The sequence below is a fragment of the Macrotis lagotis genome, chromosome 8, assembly GCF_037893015.1.
Source record: "Macrotis lagotis isolate mMagLag1 chromosome 8, bilby.v1.9.chrom.fasta, whole genome shotgun sequence".
Taxonomy (NCBI): Eukaryota; Metazoa; Chordata; class Mammalia; order Peramelemorphia; family Peramelidae; genus Macrotis; species Macrotis lagotis.
In genome coordinates this window covers 17,836,774-17,856,300 of record NC_133665.1, presented here as the reverse complement: position 1 = coordinate 17,856,300, position 19,527 = coordinate 17,836,774, and the positions used below count along the sequence as shown (strand labels likewise).

The 19,527-nt window shown below is 34.0% G+C and overlaps 1 protein-coding gene across 6 annotated transcripts in view; it reads left to right on the top strand.

The window, feature by feature from the left end:
* The window catches only part of SNX29 (sorting nexin 29), a 718,720-nt gene that overhangs the window by 522,896 nt on the left and 176,297 nt on the right, over window positions 1-19,527 (top strand). For all 6 annotated transcript variants that reach the window (XM_074196446.1, XM_074196453.1, XM_074196450.1 and 3 more), the window contains one exon: window positions 18,533-18,673. In XM_074196446.1, the coding sequence (XP_074052547.1) occupies window positions 18,533-18,673 (141 nt within the window). The remainder of the gene's footprint in view (window positions 1-18,532; window positions 18,674-19,527) is intronic.

The following is a 19,527-nucleotide window of genomic DNA, read 5'->3' as shown; positions in this document are numbered from 1 at the left end:
CTTGAGCATTTATCATCTTTTTTTTCATCTTTTCAGTCTTATGAATGTGAGCAAGAACATCAGCATTACTTTAATTTGTATTTTTCTGATTATTAGTGATTTTTTTAGTTTGTTTTTGTTTTTTGTTTTTTTTGCAAGGCAACGGGGTTAAGTGGCTTGCCCAAGGCCACAAGGCTAGGTAATTATTAAGTGTCTGAGGCCAGATTTGAACTCAGGTACTCCTGACTCCAAGGCCAGTGCTCTATCCACTGCGCCACCTAACTGCCCCTGATTATTAGTGATTTAAAACTATTTTTGTATATGGTTACTGATATATAAATATCTATCTATAAATAGGGACATGTAAATATCTAAGCAATAGCTTACATATTTTCTTTAAGAATTCCCTGTTCATATTTGTTGATCATTTATCAATTGGAGAATGACTTATGTTTCATAAATTTGAATTTCTTATATGTATTAGAAAAGAAAATTTTCTTAAAGAAATTTTCTGAAAAGTTTTCCTACCTAGTTCCCTCTTCATTTTACTAAAAGTTAAAATTGGTTTGTTCTGCAACACTTTCCAATTGTATTTAATAAGAATGTCCTTTTTAACTTTTTTGATCTTCTCCATTCCTTGTTTGACCTTGAACTTCCCACTATTCATAAATCTGTAAATAAATTTCTTTTTTGTTCCTTTAATTTGTATAATAATGATTTCACATTTATATAGAACTTACTATGTTCCAGCACTGTGCTAATATGCACTTTATAAATATTATTTCATTTGTTTTTCTTAGCAAGAATGGGAGGTAGTTGCTTTTTTCTCCCATTTTATAATTGAAAAAACTGAAATAGAAGTTGTAACTTGTCTAAAATAGTAAATATCTGAAAACATATTTGAATTTAGACCTTCCTGTCTCTTAGTTCTGTTGTCTATTGTATCATCTATCTGCCCTGGTGTTTTTTTTTAATATTAAATTTTTTTTTAGATTTTTTTCAAGGCAGTGGGGTTAAGTGGCTTGCCCAAGGTCACACGGCTAATTGATTATTAAGTGTCTGAGGTCGGATTTGAACCCAGGTACTCCTGACTCCAAGGCCTATCCACTGTGCCACCTAGCCACCCCTTAATATTAAATTTTCAAAAGAAATCTGAGTCATTTATCCATTAGGAAATAACTTGAAAATACATTTTCTGGTGTTATTTTCACCCCAATCACTGCAAAATGATTTCCAAGTTTTCCAGCATATTTTCTCTAATAGCCCATTAACCTGGATTTGGGGGTATATCAAATATTATACTACTAGGTACTTTTGCTCTTTTACTTTAAAATTTTCCATTGATTGACCTTTCAATTTTTTAACGAGTATCATATGATTTTTTTTAAAGGAGTTTTATTTATTTATCTTGAATTTTATCATTTCCCCCTTAATCTCACTTTCCCCCCACTTCCCACCCCCCAGAAGGCAGTCTGTTAGTCTTTACATTGTTTCCTTGGTATACATTGATCTAAGTTAAATATGATGAGAGAGCAATCATATCATTAAGGAAAAAATAAAAAATAAGAGATAACAAAATTACATAAGATAACTTTTTTTTTTTTTAAATTAAAGGTAATAGTTTTTGGTCTTTGTTCAAACTCCACAATTCTTTGTCTGGATACAGACGGTGTTCTCCAAATTGTGCCTGATTGTCACACTGATGGATTGAGCAAGTCCATTAAGGTTGATCATCATCCCCATGTTGCTGTTAGGGCATACAGTGTTCTGCGGGTTCTGCTCATCTCGCTCAGCATCAGTTCAAGTATCATGATTTTTTTTTAGGTTTGTTTTATTTTTTGCAAGGCAGTGAGGTTAAGTGGCTTGCCCAAGACCACACAGCTAGGTAATTATTAAGTGTCTGAGGCCAGATTTGAACTCAGGTACTCCTGACTCCAGGGCTGGTGCTCTATATACTTCGCCACCTAGCTGCCCCATAGTCTCATTTTCAACTTAACTAATTGTCACAATGGTAAATGTAAGTTATGTTCATAACCTTCCATTATCTTATTTACTACCCCTTTTCAAATGAGCTTGTGTTCAAAACTGGTATTATACTCGGTTTTCTGGCCCTTTTGTGCAAGAAATTGATTGTTTACTAGCTAAGGTGGATTCTAAGATTTTTTTTTTTGGTCTCCTTATTCTAGCAACTGTTCCAGCAAGATAATAGCATTATTGATTATGATGAAGAGTGACTCTCACATACCTTCTAAAAACCCTGGCAAATATAAAGAACAACAAAAAGAGCAAAAAGAGAAGAAAACCCACAGGGGGGGAAATAATAAAAAAGACTAAAGAAAATACATTACTACCTTTCTAAAAAAGAAAATGAGCATAGCAAACTCATTTCCAGTGACTCAGAATCACAACAAGGAATGAAATAAAAAATCTGGCATCTATTAAATTTGAATAAGGTCATTGAAGAAAAAAATATAGAAAATATAGTTTAAAGTTTCAGTGGAATGGATGTGTACAAGACATGCCAAAGTGTATGTAATACACCTAAAACAGTCCTCAAGAAGAAATTTTGTTAAATTTTTAAACAATCCTATTAATAAGAAAAGAGAACTATTGAATTAGCTGCAATTTTTAAAAACCTAGAAAAGCAGCAAATTAATAATCCCCAAAGAAATACAAAAGATTCAAAAAAATGCATGTGAAATAATTTAAAATTTAAATTATTAAAACAAATAACTTTTAAAAGAAAAAAAACAAGATTAATGTATTAGTTAATTTAATGGGAGAGTGTTAGAACAAGATCTATTCTGATGTAAATATTGAACACAAAAAAATCCCTTCTAAAAATTTTTGGAAAGAAAAAGCTTAACTTTTTAGTTCAGAGTATCTTAAGGACAATTCAGTTTCCAGAGGAATAATTCCAAATTTTGATGCCAATGGCAGTGACATTGAATAGAGTATATAGTGTGCCATATTTTAATAACATTTGGTGTCAGAAGGAAAGGCTTTACATGTTATTAACTAAGAGAAAGACAGTATCAGGAAATTTGGTACTAAGTCAGCTGAACAGGACCTAAATTATATTTTACTTGTCCCAGAAGATGTAATAAAGAATGTCATCTTTCTAGTATTTCTTGTGTTTTTGATCTGCCATGGTAAAAACCACATTTTGCAATTTTGAACCAAGTCAGTAGACGCTTGATTTAGGAATACTGAAAACATAAGCACAGAGATGTTATTATTTGTTCTTAATTCTCAAAGAGGACCATGATGTCGGGGAGGTGATGCCATGCCATGCAATTGAATTGGGTTTAAGTGAGAGGCTATGCAAACTCACCAGCCTCATGCTCACTGGTAGAACCATCTGGATCCAGCAACAAGCTATAAATCAGGATGACTGGAGATGGCCCTGAGTACTGGGAGTTGTTGACCATTTTAAACCAGTCTTAAGAGGGGGAAGCAATTAAATGCTAGGTAAGAAATAAGACCCAGCATGACCCTTTTTATTTAGTCAAAAAACCAAAATCAATCTTGGTTTAGAGTGAATGTAAATAATAATTGCTTCTGATTTGATATACAACTGGAAATTATATCAACAGAAAAGCAATGAAAACTGAATATTGCGAAATTATTATAACTGAGCTTAGCCACAAAGAAGAGGCATCTTTAAGTAGTTTTAAATAATATCTTTTTTGTTGTTGTTGATGCAGGGGTGGAGGACTGAGGCTATGGAACACTGTATATAATGTTAGACTTTTCCACAAAGTGTTAGTTTTGGGGACATCTTCCCTGTCCTTTTTTAAATTCTTTGTTATCTTTATTAAGATGTCTATCTTGAGAGGTAGGAGGATACATTGAAAAATGTAGGTGATGTAAAACAAAAGATATAGATAAAATCCACACACATATACAATATATGTTTATATATAATATATTATATGTAACATATGTAAAATATAACACATGTACATATATGTAATATGCATGATATATATATATATATCAAATTTTGTAAAGAATCTGATTTCCAAATCTCTAAAGAGGGAGGAGGCATTTCAGCAGCAGTAGACAAAAGCCACTGTGGAATTCCAGACATTATGAATGTGAAAGTTAGGCATTCTACTCAAATCAATCACCAACCAGTTGTTTACTTAGGGTTGGATCCTATAATCCTCTGACTGGAGTTTGAGGGACTTTAACATCCAGAATCATGTCCTAGAACTCATAGATTCATAGTAAAAGCATCTGGAAACATGTTGCATTTCTAATGCTATTATTTATATTCTATTAAAAATCTGAAAGACCTTTATGGATTTATTTGGGGACTTAAGGGAAGGCATTTTGAAAACATAAAGACCTATAGAGTTGCCAGGTGTTATTATTTCCTTGTAATTGTTATTCATTTATCCAAGTGTTAGCCAGTCTTCACATAACTCAATTCTATAAGCATTTTTATAATGCTAATATATGCCAGCTTATAAACTAGAAATTGGGAACAAAAAGAGAAAAACTAAATAAAAGTATTCCTTAATGAGCTTATATTCCAGCAAGGGTGGGGGAGGAGTGGGTAGAAGAGATATACACAGATAATAGAAATTATTTTTTAAAAAAGTTTCCACAGGAGGGAAAACACTTAACAACTGGTGGAATCAGTCTTTTAAGAGATTACGCTTCAAGTAAGCCTTGAATGAGTTAGGGGTTCCAAAGAGGAGGTAAGAAAGGACATTTCAGGAGTGGGAGAAACTTTGTACAAAAGCATGGAGGAAAGATATAGAATAAAGACCATGTCATTAAAAATATTAGAAGATAAGCAGATCTTTAATATTCAAACCACACAATATATTTTATGCTTAATGTGATGTATGGCATCATAATTTCTGCCTGGTCTCTAGGCTAGAAAACTCTCTCACAAGGGTTCTCCAGGAGAGAGAGGTACACCAGATGTAGCTTCTGCAAAAATAAAAACAAAAAATCTTTGGTCAGGAGTTAACTAGTTAATGAAGCTATTCTGGAAAAGGATGTTTGGTTTGCAAGACAATATTTTTCTCTCCTTTTTTTCAGATGAGTTGTAGAGATAAAAAATTTTATGTGAGTTTACCTTTATTTTGCTGAATTTCAATCTGGTAATTGAAGTCTATAACTCTGAAGCACCAAAAGCTCCAAAATAATCAAATAAAAATTAAAAGATGTTTAGTGTAGTTTTACTGTGAATTGTATTTTACTACCATTCATTTGTTTATCCATTATATTCTGAAGGATTGTCCTCTAGCTTGTGAGGGTCTGCAGATACTATTATTGCTTGTGAATGGCATTATACAAATTGAATTTCAGGTCTTTCCAAAGTTAAGACTTTGTCTATCTGTCCAGGCTTTGATAGGCAGTTGACCCATGAGTACATACATAGGTTTTAGGCCAGTGCTGTGGATGGACAATAGACTGAACCCAAAATGGAATAGAAGGAGAGGGAGAACAGGCTGGACTGATTGCCTTTGGGAAATTATCTAATGTTTTATATCTCCCTAGGCCACTGTCTTAAACCAAGTCCCATATTTTTAGCATCAATATTCTTCTAGTTATCATAGAAGCTAGAGAATATCACAGATTCTAAATATAGTTGTAGCTTTGGTTTATCCAACAGAGAATTATAAATGGTGAACATTAGTAAACTATAATCAAAAAGTTATTATATTATCAAAAAATGTTGCACAGAAAAGTGATATATAAAGTGATCCTATCAGAGACTTCTATGACTAGAAAAGGATGTAGACCAGGCTTGTAGCAATAGTACAGGCTAACGGATGTCCCACCATTATGCTCCATTAATATCCATGTAAACTTCACATTGAGAGGTCCCTCTTTTTTGTAAGTGAACCCCAAATTTGAAAAGGATTTAAATGAGGACAGTGGCAACAAAATTTCTCTTTTGTGAGTTGGTTTGTATCAGTGGAGGGAATAGCTCCAATTATAAAAATATGGACCCAGTGAAGTATCAGTAGACACTGCAAGGGATTGAAAAGTGAATGTGACTTTGCTTTATATCAAGTTATAAATCCAGCCTGGCATAATCTATTCTTAAGGAGCATGTTCTTTTATAATATCTTTTCTTACCTGTTTTTGAAAAGCAAAGCTATTCATACTATTTTAGGCTGTAATATGTTGCATAGCATTACAGTAGAAGATAAATTTGAAATATAAAATTCTCTAGGTCTTTTTGTGAGATGTTTCAAATATCTCTTACTGGATTTTACCTTTTTCATTGATGCTGAAACTGAGATTTTTAGGGCATATCATTTCAAATCACATCTTGAGATCCTTTGCTTTTTGAAATAATGTAGTTTCTAGTGGCTACAGAGTAGTTTTGTCTTATTCATACTTATTCCTTTCCTTTATATTTGAAGGTCTTTCTTTGGGTAGTTTGCAGAATTTTTCTTATTTGCAGTTATTAAATTTAACCACTATTTGGTTTTGAGTTTTAAACAATAGAGTTGTTAAAAGGAGGAAATTCATGGATTTTTTAAATAGGTAATTGTTTTTTTAAAATTTTATTTATTTAAGGCACTAATTTTAGGCAATTATTAAGTGTCTGAGACTGGATTTGAACTCAGGTCCTCCTGACTGCAGGGCCAGTGCTCTATCCACTGTTTCACCTAGCTGCTCCCCCCCCCCCCCAGGTAATTGGTTTTTTTATATTTAGAAGTTCTAGGCAGCCTCTTATATTTTTTCCTTGCTTTATGATGCATTATGGTTTAATTTGTCATCTTCTTTTAGGAAGCCCTTGATATTCAGTTATCTCTGTATCAGGTCTTTGAGATCAATGTTTTGTTTATATACAAATTGTTTTCTTTTAATATTATTGCATTTTGCTTCTCTTCCAAATTATCCTTCATTTTAAAATATTTGTATTCTGAATCTTTTGCTTTTCTCTCACTTTTTTGGAGAGATTACTGGTGATTCAAATTTTTTTTAGCTAATTATTTCTTTTGTGAAAGACATAAATTCTGTCATTCATTCTTTTAAAATTTCTTTCAAAGTTTGATTTGTCTCTGTTGCCATTGGCCTTTTTTGGGATCATCAATTAAAGATAGAAATTTGGGTGACTGAGAAACAAGAAGAAGGATTTTTGTATGCTCTCTGGGATGTTTTAAACTCCTGAGGATTTTATTACAAATTATTACAAAGTAAACAGGTTAAAAGTCCTAGAGAAGCAGTAAGCACTTCGAGGATAGGCTAGGTGATGTTTGAGAGAGAGAGAAAGCAAGCAAGCCCTGGCCACGTGTGGCATGGGACCCCAGGGTGAACCACCAGGGTCTAGCATGGGAGCACATGGCCTAGGAAGGAAGGAGAGATTCAGACTTCCTGGATGGTCGGAAGATAGAGTCAAGAAGAAAAAAAGGGATGACACTTCCTCTTAAATACACTTCTGTAGCAGGTTGGACAAGAACTGGCACTTGGTTGGTGTGGTCTAGCACCTGGGTCAGGTATTCTCCAGTGGGCAAGCGATGTACTGACCCTTTTAAGTTCAACATACCACTTCCTGTCACACTAGCATCAATGGACAAGGTCAAATAACTGGGAACTATAAGCTGGGTGAAGGAGGAATGGAGACTCGGGATACAATCAGCAGGGGTCAAATGGAGACAGTATACAATCAATAGAGATCAGTTTACATCTCAGGAGCAAACAACCTTCCACAATTAACAAAGTTTAACAGCATAAAAAAATTAGATTCATATTTCTCTGTATCATATTGAACCATTTTGGATCATCTTGGTATGGTTCCATGCTCACTCGAAAATTCGAAAGTTCTGGCTTTGATTAGATGCTTATTCAGTTTCCTTTTTTCCTTACAGTATTTATTTAAAGATATTTTCATTCTTTTTATAGTTTTGTTATTCATCTTTCTTTTTAATTTGATCATGTTCCCTATTGGTTGATCTCCTTGTGTCCTAGTTTTTTAATGGAGTTTTCTTCTCCTGAGAGCTTTAGTGGTTTTAGTCTTTTGTTCCTTATATTCCTTTGTGGCTCATTTTATGACCCTTTCATGGTAGATTTATTCCTGAGGATTGATTTCAAATCTGTCTCAGCCTCTTTGAACACTAGTTCACCAGTCTGGCCCAGCTATATGCTATCCTTTTTCCTTCAGGCCCACTGCATCCCCACACTTTAGTCCCTTATACCAGTTTCCTCCCTTCTTTGGTTCTTTTTCTGTCAGTGTCTGATAGACTTTTTTGCAAGTTTGGGGGGAGGGTGAAGTAAATGTTTTAGGCAGAGTTTATACTGTCATGGAATTCTCTAAGGCAGGGACTGCTTCAAGTAGAGAACAGGTCTTTTCCCTCCTTTCCTCCTGCCTCCTCAAGTAGCTGAGCAGCATCAAATTTCACTGTTAGATCTAACAGAATACTAGGAGAAGGTCAGGAGTGGTGTGTATACACACAGAGACCCTCACAATGAGATAATGACTGAGCACTGGTTCTAGGGTGCTGAGCCTTGGTGGAGCTCAGAGACCAGTGAGAAAAAAGTGAGGAACGTTTGCTTTAGCTTTCTCCATTGTTAGTTTCAAAGGCTTTACCTTATTGAACTTTTTACTTTCTCTTCTGGTAGAGTTATCTGTGAGGGTTTTTATTTTTTGAGATTTAGGACTGTTGAAATTTTCTAATGCTCCATCTTGTTGGAGACTTGCTAAATATACTAATGCACATGGTAGACCATTGTTGCTTATTGTTTGTTAAAAATCCAGTGAATTGCACATAAAGTAACTTGTTGCTTTTAAACTGCATACAAACTGCATACATCTAGCCTATTTTCCCATTAAAGTACTAGGTATTGATTCCTACATAGTTCAAGAACATTATAAGGGAGAAAGAACTAAAAAGCCCTTGAGATATTGCATTTATTGCACTTCTGTAGTGCAGTGTAAACAATCCAACTTGTTACTAGATTAGGAGTATTTAAATCACAGTTATCTTGACGGGAAACAACAGGTAATCATGGTACATGCCGCGTGGAAGGTTGCTAGGGCAATAATCTCAGAGTTCCTTGGGAAATAATGCTAAATGATTTGTACTTGTTTTTCAAAAAAGATTGCTCAGCTATTTTTGCCAATTATGTTTGACCATCTTAAACATAACCACAATCCTGCACCAGGAGGTGCTGAGAGTAGTTTTTCCTGATCTTCCATGTATCCCTGCTAAACAGTTAGGTGGCATGGTAGAAGGCCAGATCTCAACTTCCTATGTTCAAATTTGTCCTCAGATATTTACTAGCAATGTAGCTCAGGCCAATCACTGTAAAATGTACTGGAGAAAGCAATGACAAATCACTTCACTTCTTTGCTAAAAAAATAAAAAGACCCAAATAGGGTCAAAAAAAGATGAACAAGACTGAACAACAAATGCATCCCTGCAAAGCTGGTGTTTTCCTTCCATTTCCTTCTGGACTCCAGATTCTTTTTTTGAATCCTACCTAGGCATCTGGAAGTGCAGCAGAAAGAGTGCTGGGTCTGGAATCAAGAATAGCACCTCAGATCCTTCCAACTGGGTGACCCTGGGCAAGTCACTTAGCCTGTTGACTTCAGTTGTCCTCAAACATAAAATGAGGACAAAATGAAGATTACCACCTGGCAGGTTGTTGTGAATATTTATAAAAAGGAATTATTTCACTGCCTAGCCCCAGCATTCAGTGCTGATTCCCTTTCTCTTCTATTTCCTTCCCCTCAGTGCTCTTCATTCACAATCATTCAATTGTCTAATCATCCTGTTTTAATTTTCTCAAACTTCTAATATAAATGACCACTTAAAAACTTTAGGTTTTACCTATTGCTTGACTGAAAGGACTAGTTTTTTCTAGATTGACTTGCTGTTTAACTGAATATATTTTAAAGGGTAAAAATAATTGTGAGAGTGTACATCTTAGCTAAATTCCAAGAAGTATCTATTATTACCCCATTCCTACCTCAAGGTAGTGTTGTCATCAAGTTTAACCTTGTTATTTTATATAGCAATTGCGTAATCTTTGGAGGTTAGTTCTTATGAGTGCCAGTGACTAGGTCAAACTGGCAGAAATGCTGCTAATTTTAAAATAATCAATAAAATAATAAGTCAATAGAGGACTCATTTAACTTTTAAAATAACTTTTTTTAATATATATATCTCATTTAATTTTTTCAAGAACCTTGTGAAATTGGAAGCACACTTAAGATCATGGATCTTAAAAATGAAAGGGATCTCAGAGATCTGTTATACCCCAAATCCTCATTTTATGCAGAAGAAAAGTTAAGACTGGATGGGAGTGGCTTTCCATTTGTGATAGAAATGGTAATCATCATAAGCAAACTTAACTTCAGATCCTCTTGGTCCAGAGCTAGTGCTCTTTCCACAGTACCATGCTCCCTTCCCACTCATCCCAGTATGTAGATAAGGAAACAGGTTTTAGAGAGTTTGATTTGCCCAAGATTCCATAACTAGAAAGTTCAAAAATGAGAACTTACCACTCTTTATTGTACAATAAGCTGACTGTGCTGATATGTTCAAGGATAATAACTCCTTATGAGAATTAATAACTCATAATATCTTTTTGTTTAATAATTTTTAAAAGCTGCCTACCAGAACACCAGAATAGCCCAAAGCTAATAATTTGTTATCCATACTCAGAAACTAGCTTCAAGAAATACAGGATGAAGCTTATATTCTTTTTTTTAATTAAATTTTTTGGGGGGAGGACAAAGCAATGGGATTAAGTGACTTGCCCAAGAACACACAACTAGGTAATTATTAAGCATCAGAGGTCAAATTTGAACTCAGGTCCTCTTGACTTCAGGACTAGTGCTCTATCCACTGTGACACCTAGCTGCCCCGTAAAGCTGATATTCTTGTGCCATTACTGTTCTCAATTTAATTCATTTCAGTCAGCAGTTAAGCAATATTGATCATGTGCTAGAAGGCAGAGGATACGCAGATCAATACGATATAACCATGTAAAATCCTTTCCTCCAAATAATCCTTATATGTGTTTTCATGTCCTCATTTTAGTCTGCTCTTCAGTATAAATTCCTTTCAGATTATAAACCCCATTTTAAGTTTTTAGAGCCTGAATTTTGGATCCTCAAAAATGTATTTCCTATTTATAAAACCAGTGCTGGGAAATAAACTATAATGTTATTTTGCCTTCATTCAAGTATTTGGTAGATAAAGACATTAATTGGAATCATAGTTTTATAGGTTTACAGGTGAAACTAAGGAACCTGGAGGTTCTGTGTCTTGCCCAAGATCACACAGGCAGGCAGAAGCATTAGAATTGGGATTTGTATCCCACTTCCCCTGTTGAGCTTTCCATTATGCTTAAGCATTAAAAGATAGGGACCTGGATGATGGTATTGATTATAATAATAATTCACATTTTTATAGCACTTTGAAGGTTTATAACATGACAATATACTAGCCTTATAATTGTTCCATGGGGTAGATATTGCTGGATTTATCATCCTCATTTTTCAGATGAGGAATCTGAGTTTCAGAGATGTTAAATGATTTGAGTCAGGTCAAGTTGCTAGAAAGTGTCTCTAGCTACAAGTTAGGATTCAAAAGAATTTCCCTTGATTCCTATTTTCCAAGTGAAGATAAGAATAACATTCTTTATGTTTCATTGTATTACCTTTCTATCTGAAGCAAATGCAGGTTAGTTTAAGTGTGGCATACTCTTAAGTGTTTTTTTTTTAAATAGGGTCACAGTACTGTAATTATTCACCAAAAGAGTAAATAACTGTCTCCTAATGATTTTTATTGTTTGTAATTTTGTAACTTAGCTTTTTTGAGAAATTCACAGAAGTTCAGTTTTCTAGTTATCCTGTTTAATTTTTTGAACATCTAGTAGAAATATTACTTTCTGAGAAATTCCTCCTCAAATTTTCATCTACAGTATGGAGTATTATGAGACATGATGGCTAATAATGCAGCATGTAAGGATGGTCCACAAAACTGATATGATCATATTCTACTGTCTAGGTCATTTATCTGATTCCATTCTCTTTGCTTAGTGTCTACAGTAGGCTGTTCTAATATCCTTTTCAAAAAACAACATTCAGTTGAGTTTAACCTAAAGAAAAAAAATCTCTTAAATTTTTCTTTTTTTTAAAGAAGTCAATCCTGCCAAATCAAATCTAAAATCAACTGATCCCTAAGACTATTCTTAGAAAATAAAAATACTTCTTCTTAAGTAAATTATAGATTATAAATAGAAAATCAAACCTGGTAAAATGCAAAAAGCTTTAAGCTTTTAGTATTTGAATTTTTCTTCCTTTCTCCTCCTCAGAACCATAGAGTTTTAGAGCTAGAATGAAGGTAATCTAACCTCTTTATTTTACAGATGAGGGTACTGAAACCAAACAAGAAAAGATGACTTTTCCAGTTTCTCATTGATGCTTACTTACAACAAAACTAGAATTAGAACCCAATTTTCCCTAGTTCCCTGAGGGTAAGAAAACTACTGTCAAGAGCATTTAACCTAAAATACTTTTCCAGATCCTACTGTATTACTAAAAAGGGCTATTACAAAGTATAGGAGGAGATAGTGAGATTCATAAAAGTGGCACCTGGGAGATTAAATATAACTATGTCAGAAAGAAGGTTGTAGGATCTCCATTCAGGCAACCATGTCAATGACTGTAGATAAGTCTTAGAGTGGCATGAGATATAGAGAAATTTCTCAACAATACAAAGTAGAATATAAGGAAGAAGAAAATGCTATCCAGCTATTTCCCAAGTTGTGGGGAAGGGTAGATCAATAACGAATTGGAATAGAATAGATGCCATTTGAATTGGTCTTGTGGTTCAACAAGCATGAGTATGGAGGAGACATTCTAGGCCCATGGGAGAATGTAAGAAATAGTTAGGGAGGTCAGAAAGCTGGGATGTGTATGTTGAACTGAGTGGTGTGGTTTTTGAATGTCATTTAAAATGCTTTAAGAGGTAGATTGTAAGGTAAGGCTACTAAGGTAACTTGAGTATGAAGAGACTGAATATAATCCATTTGGTAATGGGGAACTATTGAAAGTTTTTGAGGCATGGAGTGATGTGATTGTAACTATACTTTAATCTGGAATTGGTGAATATGATAGATTTGACAGGGAGAGACCAATAGTGGGGAAAATAAGCTATTATAGTAGTCATGGGGAGAAGTAATGAGGTGGTGACTTTTTCATTATATGGTTCTGAAAAATAATCTGCTTTTGATTCGGAGTATTTTTTATACTCCTTAGCATGTCATATGAGTCCATAAGTCAAACGTGAATGCCCAGATTTTTGATGGCAGTTAATTATTCATGCCAAAAGATGGGGGGCAGTGTTTAATACCATCTCAGCAAATCAGATAATTCAAAATTTATTTCCATTTGATTTTGGCAGTGATCATGCAATTTTTATAAAACCCCACTCCCTTTTTTAAAAAAGGAGACTTAATTGTCTTAGAAATTAAATTACCCATTGGAATCCTCATTGGATATAGGTAATCTTTGGACAGTATAGATATTGAACTACAGAAAGTTGATACAGAGTCAGGGATGTCCACTGATTGGTCAATTTGTGAGAATAGTGGAGGAGGCAGTGGTAAAAAGTACAGCAACACAGGGTCTTTCCCATTTCCCCACTCTAGGAGCTTGGATTGTTAACATTTTCATTTGAAAGGGGATAGGCAGATGTAAAAGTAAAACCTGGATGGTTTATAAAGAGAAAACTAAAATGATTTAAAGGGAATCTTTGGGATTTTTAATAAGAAATCTTATGTAATGAGGTTCTCAGTAGAAACCATCTTGAGACCCCTGACATTGAACATATAATATCCCTAAAAGTTTAATATAATTGAAAATGATTTCTTCTGTGATGAACAGCAAAATATGATATTCTTTGATATTCTTGTATAGGCATTGTATTAGGGCTTTTTCATCATGTCTCCTGTTGTAAAAGAGTCTTTGTAGTGTAAAATTCTTGGCTTCAAAATGTTTTATGAAAAATGAAAATTCAAAATTTATTATTCCCTATTTCAGCTGTTTTTCAGAACAACCCACTTAAATTGGAGAAGCCTATTGTTATAGCAATGACAAAGAGATTTTTTAGAAGTTTATTGATATGAAGCAATTGCAAATCATATTGGACATTTATCATCGATATTTTAGTCTCGGGGCTGTTATTAACTCATGTGAAATATATATTTTAATGCATTCCCTTCCTCCCTTTCTTATTTTCCTTTGATTGCAGTTGCTATAGGGAGGCTTAAAGACCTTTTAGTGCTGTATAAAATATCATTGACATTCTTGCCCAAAGGGCATGTCAGAACATATTGATAAAAGCAATGATGTTTTATCCCTGAAATGTGCATGTTACACCTTATTGTTTTTTATATTCACTTTCTCCTAAAGTGTAAAAACCAGATCTGAAACTCATTTCTTCTGTACCTATGACTATATTACAATCATGTAGGTGAAAAACAACAAAATGGGTTTGGTCAAATATTCAGTTATGGATATCACTTAGGCTAATCTCATGATTAATTGAATTTATCATTTTTCTTCTGGAAGTTTGAATATTTTGTTCTTGTATTCTTTATTGTTACATTTGCAACTAAGTGTTTGCAAAGCCCTAAGTAGATCATACTTAGACAATTCTACATTATGTAAACCTTGTTCCTACTTTATTCTTACTCCTAATTATAATCTGTAAATGTCTTGTTTTAGTTGAAAGACCTATAATGGTTTACAAGCTTATATGATTTATATCAGAATATTTGCTTAGATCTGGTTGGGAGTAAATCAGGGCATCTCTGAAGTCTGTAACCCAAATTAGGTTCTCTGTAAATAAGAACACAGATTTGAAAATATTTATATTGAGTGAGTATAAATTACAGATGTGGTTTGTTTTCCGTCTTGATCAAGTCAGTCATCACTTGCCTTTTGGGTGATATGTTTATCTTGCTTTTTGGTAATGCTAAATGGAAAACAGGATAACTATGATAACCTTTCCAGGTATATGGTGCTTGACAGTGTCTAGCTTATTGAATTCATGAATAAATGAGTAAAATCAGTTATGTCAAAGACAAATAGAAATGGATCACTGCTGGTTACAAGTTAAGTTAAAAAATCACAAATTAATATTATCTACCTTGTGTATAGTTTTGTTTATTTTGCTAAACATTTCTCAATTGCATTTTAATTTGGGAGATTTGGGAGTTTTGCTATGCCTCTGTACTAGATGATCACGGAAGGTCTCTTCCAGCTTCATGATCCTATGACTATTAGTTAATCTCTATTTGAAGACCCTAAAGGCACAGACCTTTGTCAAAGGTTTTTAAGAGTTACATTCAATGATGCTGAGTTAGATGAGCAGAACCAGAAAAACACTGTACACCCTATCAGTAACATGGGGGTGATATTCAACCTTGATGGACTTGCTTGCTCCACCAGTGCAACAACCAGGGAAAATTTTGGGCTGTTTGCAATGGAAAATACCATCTTTATCCAGATAAAGAGCCATGGAGTTTGAACAAATTTTAAGGACTATTCCTTTTAATTTAGAAAAGAAAAACAGATATCTTATTGTCTGATCTTGTTATCTCTTATACTTTTTGTTTCTTCCTTAAGGATGTGATTTCTCTCTCATCACACTCAATTTGGATCAATGTACAACATGGAAACAAAATAAAGACTGACAGGTTAATTTCCATGGGCGTGGGGTGGGGGTGGGGGTAGGGAAGTAAGATTGGGAGAAAAAATCTAAAACTCAAAACTCAAAATCTTTAAAAATAAAAAAAGAGTTACATTCAAATTGGTTCCAATTCTATATAAACTCTTTGGAAAAATAGGGGAAGATGGAACTCTGCCTAACTCTTTCTGTGAAACCAATATGGTGCTGATACCTAAACCAGGAATAGTTAAAACAGAGAAAGAAAATTATAGACCTATTTCCCTGATGAATATAGATGCAAAAATCTTAAATAAAATCTTAGCAAAGCGATTGCAACAAGTTATCACTGGGATAATACATTATGATCAAGTAAGTTTTATCCCAGGAATGCAGGGTTGGTTCAATATTAGGAAAACTGTTAGGTTTGTTGTTGATATAATTGAATATACTATCAGAAATTATATGATCATATCAGTAGATGCTGAAAAAGCTTTTGACAAAATACACCCATTCCTACTAAAAACACTAGAGAGTATAGGAATAAATGGACTGTTCTTAGAATAATTAGCAGTATCTATCTGAAACTATCAACAAGTATTATATTCAATGGGGAGAGGCTAGAGGCATTCCCAATAAGATCGGGGTGAAACAAGGATGCCCATTATCACCACTACTATTCAATATTGTATTAGAAATGTTAACTTCAGCAATTAGAGAAGAAAAAGAAATTGAAGGAATTAGAATTGGGAGGGAAGAGACAAAACTCTCACTCTTTGCAGATGACATGATGGTCTACCTAGAGAATCCCAAGAAATCACCCAAAAAATGTCTGGAAACAATTAGCAATTTTAGCAAAGTTGCAGGTTATAAAATGAACCCTCATAAATCCTGAACTTTTCTATATATGACTAGCAAGATGCAGCAGGAAGAGCAAGAAAGAGAAATCCCATTCAAAGTAACCTAAGAAAAATAAAATACCCGGGAGTCTATTTGCCAAGACAGACTCAGAAACTTTTTGAAAACAATTATAAAACACTTTTCACACAAATTAAATCAGATTTAAATAACTGGGCAAATATCAACTGCTCATGGATAGGTAGAGCTAATATAATAAAAATGACAATTCTATCAAAACTGAACTACCTGTTTAGTGCCCTACCAATCAAAATTCCAAAAAAATATTTTAATGAGTTAGAAAAAGTTGTAAGTAAATTCATATGGAGAAATAAAAAGTCAAGAATTTCCAGGGATTTGATGGAAAAAAATGCAAAAGAGGGGGGTTTAGCCCTACCCAATCTAAAATTACATTATAAAGCATCAATCATCAAAATTGTCTGGTACTGGCTAAGAAACAGAGTGGTGGACCAGTGGAATAGACTAGGTGCAATAGCAGGATACGATTATAGTAATCTGCTGTTTGATAGACCCAAAGAGTCCAGCCATTGGGATAAAAACTCTCTCTTTGATAAAAACTGCTGGGAAAATTGGAAGTTAGTATGGAAGAAACTTAGATTAGACCAACACCTCACACCCTTTACCAAGATAAGATCCAAATGGATACAGGATTTAGACATAAAAAAACAATACTATAAGCAAATTAGAAGATCAAAGACTAGTTTACTTGTCAGATCTATGGAAAGGGAAGCAGTTTATGACCAAGGAAGAGATGGAGAATATGATAAAAAATAAACTAGATGATTTCAATTACATTAAATTAAAAAGCTTTTGCACAGATAAAACCACTGTAACCAAGATCAAAAGAAATGTAGTAAACTGGGAAACAATCTTTACAACTAATGTTTCTGACAAAGGACTCATTTCTAAAATATACAGAGAACTGAGTCATATTTTAAAAAAAAAGCCATTCCCCAATTGACAAATGGTCAAAGGATATGTAAAGGCAATTTACAGATGAGGAGATCAAAGCAATCCATAGCCATATGAAAAATTGCTCTAAATCATTAATTATTAGAGAAATGCAAATTAAAGTTTCTCTGAGGTACCACCTCACACCTCTCATACTGGCCAATATGACCAGAAAGGATAATGATCATTGTTGGAAGGGTTGTGGGAAATCTGGGACAGTATTACACTGTTGGTGGAGCTGTGAACTACACCCAAAGGGCAACAAAAATGAGCGTATCCTTTGATCCAGCAATACCACTACTGGGTCTATACCATGAAAGAGTTGATTAAAAAGGGTATAAACATCGCTTGTACAAAAATATTCATAGCAGCCCTGTTTGTAGTGGCAAAGAATTGGAAATCAAGTAAATGTCCTTTAATTGGGGAATGGCTTAGCAAACTGTGGTATATGTATGTTATGGGACACTGTTGTTCTATTAGAAACCAGGAGAGATGGGAATTCAGGGAAGCCTGGAGGGATTTGCATGAACTGATGCTGAGTGAGATGAGCAGAATCAGAAAAACACTATATACCCTAACAGGAACATGGGGGTGATGTTCAACCTTGATGGACTTGCTCATTCCATCATTCCAACAATCAGGGACAGTTTGGGGCTGTCTGCATTAGAGAATACCATCTGTATCCAGATAAAGAACCGTGGAGTTTGAACAAAGTCCAAGGACTATTCCCTTTAATTTAGGAAAAAGCCTGATATCTTATTGTCTGATCTTGTTATCTCTTATACTTTGTTTCTTCCTTAAGGATATGATTTCTCTCTCATCACACTCAATTTGGATTAATGTACAACATGGAAACAATGTAAAGACTGACAAATTGCTTTCTGTTGCGGGGGGGGGAGGGAAGTTAAATGGGGGAAAAATTGTAAAACTCAAAATAAATAAAATCTTTAATTAAAAAAAGGTTATATTCAATTTGTGTTTCCTACCCAGAGTTTAAGGTTTTTCCATTTTTTTCTTTACAGGTCTATATCAGGATAAAAGATGATGAGTGGAATGTATATAGAAGATATGCAGAATTCAGGAGTTTGCATCACAAGTTACAGAACAAATATCCTCAAGTGAGGGCCTACAGTTTCCCACCTAAAAAGGCCATTGGAAATAAGGTACCCTACCAGGAAAAGCAACTTACCATTTTTGTTTATGTCATAAAATTAATCTACGTTCCTAATGCTGTATTCTGATTGTAAGAGACAAAGTTTTTCAAACCTAGGAAGACTCCATTTTTGGTAAATTCTTGTTCTCTTCCATTTTGGGAATTAACTAACCTGTAGACCGCCTTCTCCTCCAATTGTGTCTTGGAAAATTATGATCAGACTTAACCATAATTCTGCTCCTTCATATGTAATACAATATTTGTTGTTTGGGTCAGAAATGATCAAAGGTAACAGTGTTGGTTACTGAATGATATGTAATCATAAAGCACCTTTTATCAATATGTCATGTATTAAAATCAGATTAGAAAGCTGATTTAGTTGTAATGTAGCAAACACCAATGAAAGAAAGCATATTCCTATATCAGATTGATCTTAGTCTCTAATCAAGTAAATTATTTTTTTTCTGTTAGGATGGTATGGAACGAAACTCATAAAAATGCAAAATTTGAAAAAGTCTACAGGGCATTTTTGATTTAACACTAAGAAGGAACAAAATATCTTTAAATAGATAAAAATTATTTAAACTATTCATTTTTAGACTATGACAGATCTTGGGATCCTTCCAGAATTTCTCCAAATACTTCAAAACATCAGCCTGCTTAATCAGTAATAGCATAAAACTATTATATGCCATGTTTATTAAAGCTATTATTAATATTATGTAACTGTTAGAAAGACAGACTGACTTAGTAGATACAGAACTAACCTCGGAGTTAGGAAGACCTGTATCTTATTCATAATGGCTGTATGACCTTAGGCCAGTCATTTAAAGGTTCCACAGGTGACTTATTAAGACTATACAT